Raw genomic sequence first — 6709 nt, forward strand, 5'->3', positions numbered from 1 at the left:
GACCTTGCTGCTATTTTTCTACTATTTTTTTTCTTAAAAGATGGTAACTTTTCATGGTTGTCTCACCTGTTCCAGAAGTTGCCGGCTGAAGGCAGCCCTGTTCTTTCCCTTCCTGCCCCCACTTTTGGGATATTGGAGCACATGGAGGGGATCTTCTCTTGTCCCCTCATGTCTCCTTTTCCCCTCCTCTGTTCAGCAAAGTGGATTTTTGGTGCTGTTTTCTCCATGTTTCCCCATGTTTTACCATTAAATCCTGGAAGGAAATGGGCGGTCTTGCAGTGCACTGAGTGCAGTTGCTTCCTGTTGTCTGGCAGAGGATGAAAGAAAGAGGGTAGTGCCAGCAGTAATTAAATAGTGCTTAATTAGGCTAATGAAATAGCTGCCAATTAGTAGAAGTGGGGATATAGGGGTTCCTGATGTGTCCATCATTCACCACATCTACGGCTTGTGTGTGCAATCACAGGCACTGACCTCTCAGTATGAAAAGCTGGTTAACAAGCTCTGCAAAGATGTACGTATATATGTTTCTCCTGTCCACTGTGGTGTTGTTTTTTTTTGTGGGAAAAGAGAGATTTTTCTAATTTCTCCATTCCCCTGTAGGCAGCAGCCCTGCACCCTGATTTTCCTTTCTCTAGAGGAAAAGCACCCTCGTGGCCTTTACCGGGTGTTGGGGCTGCTCTCCCTGGCAACTTTGGGGCTATTTAGCTGCAATAGTGGCAGGAAGCTCTGGCCCTGCTGACAGTTCACACCTTGACAGCAAAAGCCCTGTGTGGTCATCAGTGGTTTGGTTTCCTGTCCCCTCCTCCATGTCCCCAGCCCTATGCCTTCCTGATTCTTCTGTGACATGGAGGACGAGGACGGTTACATGGTCTTAGATCAAAGGAGGAAGTGGGGGGCTGCAGGGAGCTCAGGTCCTCTCCAGGATGCAGGTAATGGGGAGTTGTGTCTGTTGGTGTGTCCCCCCCTCCAGATTGGTGGAAGAGAGAGGAAATATGGCAGGGGTTGATGACAGGCGTGATGGGAGAAGCAGGGTGATGCAATTTGTTTCTCCGAGGGCTGCTCAAGGCAGCCTGAGGCCTGGAGTGTGGGAGGAGGGTCTGGTGGGGCTTTTCTCCAGGTGTGTGACCCCAAAAGTGGAAACAGAGGGATTTTTTGGGGGGACACTCAGCTCCTGTTGCTGCTGGTCCATTCCTGGGGTCACCCCTTTGTGCAGGGGGGGCTGCAGGGATTCAGAGTGGTCACCCCTCCCCGTCCACCCTGCTTGGGGCTCTCTGGGGATGGAGGGGGATTGACAGATGCTCTTGAACTCCACCTCTTTTTTGGCACCCCTATTCCTTTCTGCAGGATGTGGTCTGCCAGAGCCCCGGGAGGGTTTTGCCCCACAGTGGACGCATGTCCCTGCATCAGCCACCCGACGTCCCCACTGTCTCCTCAGGGCCCTGACAGCCGCCCTGTCCCTGTCTCTCATCGGCTGTGGTGAGTTGGCCCCCATGGGTTTTGCTTTATTTTAGGGGGGGGTGGGACACACAGGGTACCCCCAAAACCAGGCTGAGGATCTGTCTCTCCCAGTGTCTTGGCTGGTGGCAGAGATGGGACAACCCGAGGGGACTGTGGGATGCATAAACACATCATGGAGACACAGTTGTGGTGATCAGCATGGCGTCTGCCTGGAGCTGAGGAAGAGCCTGTGCCCCCTGCAAGGTGACCCACCCCTCTTGGCATCCCCTCGTTGGGACCCCTTACCCCCCCAAATAAGCCATGAGCATCCTTCTGGCATTATCTCCACCCTGGGTGCCTTAGTGTGGCAGTGTCCGTATGTCCATCTGCAGAGGGTGAGGGGTGCAAGATCTGCCCCTCGGGCTGGACGCTGCACAGGACCAAATGCTACTGGGCTGCTGATGAGAGCAGCTCTTGGAGCGAGAGCCAAGAGGACTGTGTGAAACGGGGGGCTGAGCTGCTGATGCCGGGAGACCAGGATGAGTTGGTAAAGGGACCGATGACATCAGGGATGTGGGATGGGTCCTGGGGCTGGTGGTACCTGAGGAGGGGTGAAGCCTTGCCCAGAAATCTGGGGTCAGCACCCAGCCCTGTGCCCAAACCTCTGCAAGACCTTTGCTGGTGTCAGAGTGTGGGGGACACCAGTGGGGCTCAGTCCTGTGATGCGTCTGCGTGGGGACAGGCTGGAGCCTGTTTGGGGATGGTGATCAATGACACATCAGCATTACCACCTGCCCTCTCTTCTGGTACAGGATTTCCTAAATAAAATCCTTCAGAATCCCACCCGCTACTACTGGATTGGCCTCTCCATGCCCTCCGCTGGGAAGGGCTGGGTTTGGCTGAATGGCTCCCACCTGGACCAGAGCTGGTGAGCACTTTGGGGTCTTGGGGTGCAGGCATCCCCATCACCCAAGTGACCCTTATGCCAAGGCACATGCTCACACATTCCCACCTGCATCCCCAGGTTCCAGCTGAGCCCCTGGGATGGAGGCAGAAGATGTGGGGTGCTGAGAGGAGACAGGATCATCTCTGATAACTGCAGCTGGGTCTGTCAGTGGGTCTGCCAGAGAAGAGTCATCCAGCTATGAGCCAGGGGCCACAAAATGGGTCAACAGAGGGACAGATGCCTGGGGACGGGCCAGGATCAGGCCCTCAGTGGGGGAATGTGGGAACCACTGCTGACATTGTGCAATGACCATCTGCATAAATGAATTACGACATTAACAGGACTCTGTGTGGTCTTTTCAAACAAGTTTTCTTACGGGGAGAGGTGGAAGTAGCATCCTGCTGTACAAGATAAACCTCCCTGAGCATGCTGTACTGGGGCGCTGGGGGAGGATATGTAGGGAAATGTACAACTTTTCATCCCTGCTTTAGCGGATGGACACAAAATGCAACTCTGTGGTATCTTTTTGGGGAGAGAGGGGGTACAGGTAGCAGAGAGTGCATTCCATAGAGCAGAGTACAGAAAAAATCCCTCTTGCAGCATTTCTTGGGGGAATCCTCTTCAGCAGCTGCACCCTCAGAAGTCTCAACAGAAGCTGTGAAAACTTCAGATCTGGCAAGTGTAGGAAAACCCAACAGCACAGTACTTAAAGGACTGGCTTTTTTTGGCCATCCTGAACTCTGAAGCAAGCTCTAGACCCTCCAAGTGTTCATTGTAGTTTGTAGGTCCGTTGCTGTAATTGTGGATGTCCCTTCTATCCAAATCCAATAGAATTTGAGTGCTTCTAAATTCTATCTTGGTTTGATTAGAGCTACAGTGGAAAATAATTGAAAAGTAAGCTCAGGACAGCGAAATTTTACAATATAATATCTCTGGGCTCTCTGTGGCCATTACTACAGTAGGTGGCACTATCACTTCAGTCAAGTGAGCAAGTCAGCTGAACCAGGGATCTTACAAACCTCTCACCAAGAAGATTCTTTGTGCAGTTTTAAAGAACATCCCAACAAAGTAAGTAAGGATCAGGCCTTTGGCATGCATTTGTGTTGTGGCCAAATTCCAGTTTTAGATTTTTCAGGTCGAATTATTTCCTTAGGAAAACGATGAATTGTGCATTTGCATAATAGTTTTTCCATCTGCTTGAGTCTCTCCGCTCTTACTGGTCCTTTCAATATTTCACCTGAAAACATGTGCATCTTGTTCCCTTTATTAAGTTCTGTGAAAATCTTTGGACTGCTGTCAGCAACATCCAACACAATGATCTAGTCTTGCTATCCTGCAGTTACAAACCAGAACAATCACATCTTGCTGCAAGTCGGGAGGATCGCATCCTGGAATGATACTGCACATCCTCTGGATTTGCACATGAATTGGATCTATCTGAGCTAGAATGTGCATCTGACCCTCTTACCCATAATATGGGGTAAACCCCAAAACTATTTACTGTCTGTGCTCTCATAAGATCCCAGGAGGTAAGATGGTAATGTTATTCCCATCTCCAAATAGAAAATCAAAGAACACATAGTCCAAGTGGCTTTGCTTTGTTCACATAGAGACTGTGTTAGAACGGAAACTTGCATTATATATGAAATATATCTATATCTCAGGTATACATAGAGCACATTTTTGATCTGTGTTTCCCATTTGAACAAAATAGTCCGCAAAATCTGTTGAAGGGTTTAGAGCACAAGTCTGATGAGGAGCAGCTCAGGGAACTGGGGCTGTTTAGCCTGGAGAAAAGGAGGCTGAGGCGAGATCTCTGCAACTACCTGAAAGGAGAATCGTAGAATAGTTTGGGTTGGAAGGGACCTTCAAAAGTCATCGAGTTCAACGCCCCTGCCATCTTCAACTAGATCAGGTTGCTCAGAGCTCTGTCCAGCCTGGCCTTGAATGCCTCCAGGGATGGAGCATCTACCACCTTTCTGGGCAACCTGGGCCAGTGTTTCATCGCCCTCTGTAAAAAATCTCTTCCTCATGTCTGGCCTGAATCTCTTCTCTTTTAGTTTGAAATCGCTACCCCTTGTCCTGTCGTAACACGCCCTTCTAAAAAGTCTATCTCCATCTTTCTTATAGGCCCCTTTAAGTACTGAAAGGCCACAATAAGGTCTTTCCAGAACCTTCTCTTCTCCAGGCTGAATAACTCCAACTGGAGGTGGTAGCATGGAGGGTCTTGCTCTCTTCTCCCAAGTAACGAGTGATAAGATGAAAGGAAATGGCCTAAATTACACCAGGGGAGGTTTAGACTGAATGTTAGTAAAAACTGATTCACAGAAAGGGTTGTCCGGCAGTGGAACAGGCTGCCCAGGGAAGTGGTGGAGTCACCATTCCTGGAGGTGTTTAAAAGATGCACAGATGAGGTTCTCAGGGACACGGTTTAGTGGCAGTATTAGCATAATGGTTGGACTTGATGATCTTGAGGGTCTCTTCCAACCAAAAGGATTCTGTGACGGTACGATTCTACTCCCCTGCACTGGTATTCAGGTTGTGTTGGTGTTTTGCAGAATGAAGGCTGTGTCCGGAAGGCTGTTAAGCCCTGTGTGCTGTGGAAAAGGCTCTAAATACTGGAGATCTGAAATAGAGAAGTTTGCTTTAGACAAGCCTAAGGCATTTGTGGCTGTTACTAAACCTCTTCTTGATAATGGATTTAAGAGGCAAGTGTATTTAAAAAAACACAGAGCTGTAAATAAATTAAGTTTCTGTCTTGATAATGGATTTAAGAAGCAAGCTGAATCTCTCCAAGAGGTAGAGAAAGAAGTAATTCCACAAGAAATCATAAGAGACAGAAACCTTCCCATGTGTATGGATTTACTGTCCAGTGTATATTCAAGTACAGCTGTGACAGATACTGCATTCCATCAGGTCATTGCTTTCTTCGAGATAATTTTGGCTATGTACAGACCTTTTTTTCCTCAGTAACACACAGCCAAAATAAATGCAGACCTTGAGGTGTAAATTTCTTTTGATTGTGTTCAAGAAGTGCAGAAAGGACTCTGGAATTTTTTTATTATATTTCATCGGGGTCTCTATGACTGGGTTCATCAGACCAGTTACGCTGCTTTTCCTATAGTACAAGAGCTGAATCGGAAAGTCAGGAAGAACAAGGTATTGCTGCCTTAAGAATATTATTAGTTTGGTGTGGGAAACTGCAGCGGGTCTGTGGAATCCTTGACAGAAAATGTGGGAGTAGAGATCAGCCTTGAAGATATTAAGATTTACCCTTGAGAAGGATGGGAGTAAAGGAGTATCCGGAAAGAGGAGAGATGTACCCGTGAGAGAGAAGGGGATAGAAGAATAACATGGATGACAGCAAAATTAACCAATGAGATGTTAGTGCTGTAACTTGTAACCAATTGTGAAAAGACACATGAACTGGTAGAATTGTATAAAAATGCACTTGTAGCAATAAATGGCGCCTATTACTTTCATCTTGAAAGAACTTGGTCCATGTCGTTTGTCCGTCTCAACCGCAACATCTGGTGACCCTGACATGATTCTGCCTGAAGAGGATCTCGCATGACAAGGAGACAGCGTGAAGCTGTGACAGCCGAAGAAGAGCTGTGGAGATGGAGCCCTTTACAGCTGACAGAGCAGCCGAGGAGAGCTGCCGAAGATCCGGATCGTTGAAAAGACACCTCGCTAAGGAGTGGGTGAGCTACCGGGAACATGGGGGGAAACTTATCTAAAGAAGAGGGTACTATATTATCCACATGGAAGCTGCTTCTGAAGAAGCGGGGTGTTAGCCTTCCGGAACTGACTTTAAGAAAAATGTTACTATGGGGCAAAGCACAAGGTTTAGAGGTCAATCCTGTGACAGCATTTAGTGTGTCACAATGGATGGACTTGGGAGATAAACTGTTTGATAGTGCTACCCAAGGGTCCAAGGAAGCAACTGAACTGTTAACAACGGGGTACTTCTTATTAGATACTCTGAAAGAGTTAAAACAGCAACAGGATAAGGCAGAGGTGGCGGAGAAGGATGGTCTTCCTGGCTCTCCTGGGCCAGATTTGGAGGAAAAGGCAAGATTAAGTACTACTCCGACCCCCTCTGTTACTAAAGATTCATCAAAACCGCCCAAGTCCATATTATCTGACACGGATAAGGATCCGCGACACTTTCTTGGAAAGTTAAAAGGAATAGAGGAGAAGCGTATGTATGTGTGGCCCCGAGATCAGAAAAAAGTTATGAAAGAGTCGTATACATATGTGTGGCCCCGAGATCAGATAAAAGCTATGAAAGACTCACATGAAAAAACAGTGTTGGGTTGTCCA

At 48.0% G+C, this 6709-nt stretch overlaps 2 protein-coding genes across 2 annotated transcripts in view; one reads left to right on the plus strand and one right to left on the minus strand.

Moving 5' to 3' along the window:
• The first annotated feature begins 822 nt into the window (after positions 1-822).
• LOC309441739 (killer cell lectin-like receptor subfamily B member 1C) lies at positions 823-2707 on the plus strand. Its single transcript, XM_082056735.1, has 6 exons — positions 823-929; positions 1345-1476; positions 1570-1701; positions 1830-1984; positions 2250-2365; positions 2462-2707. Exons 1-6 carry the CDS (start codon positions 845-847, stop codon positions 2583-2585), a joined length of 744 nt encoding a protein of 247 aa, XP_081912861.1. The 5' UTR covers positions 823-844; the 3' UTR covers positions 2586-2707.
• Positions 2708-4043: 1336 nt separating this feature from the next.
• LOC309442373 (C-type lectin domain family 2 member B-like) overlaps positions 4044-6709 on the minus strand; it is a 60084-nt gene continuing 57418 nt past the window's right edge. The window contains exon 6 of the mRNA XM_082058169.1: positions 4044-4209. Coding sequence (XP_081914295.1) covers positions 4206-4209 — 4 coding nt within the window. The 3' untranslated portion in view covers positions 4044-4205. The remainder of the gene's footprint in view (positions 4210-6709) is intronic.

The sequence above is a fragment of the Streptopelia decaocto genome, assembly GCF_964273445.1.
Source record: "Streptopelia decaocto genome assembly, chromosome: 1".
In the NCBI taxonomy this organism is placed as follows: domain Eukaryota; kingdom Metazoa; phylum Chordata; class Aves; order Columbiformes; family Columbidae; genus Streptopelia; species Streptopelia decaocto.

What these genes read in the sequence shown, in the direction of transcription:
- LOC309441739 (XM_082056735.1), top strand. Translation starts at nt 845, where the DNA reads ATGGAGGACGAGGACGGTTACATGGTCTTAGATCAAAGGAGGAAGTGG. An exon ending in GAGCCTGTGCCCCCTGCAAG is followed by an intron (nt 1,702 to 1,829) that starts GTGACCCACCCC and finishes GTCCATCTGCAG; the next exon opens with AGGGTGAGGGGTGCAAGATC. An exon ending in TCCCACCTGGACCAGAGCTG is followed by an intron (nt 2,366 to 2,461) that starts GTGAGCACTTTG and finishes CTGCATCCCCAG; the next exon opens with GTTCCAGCTGAGCCCCTGGG.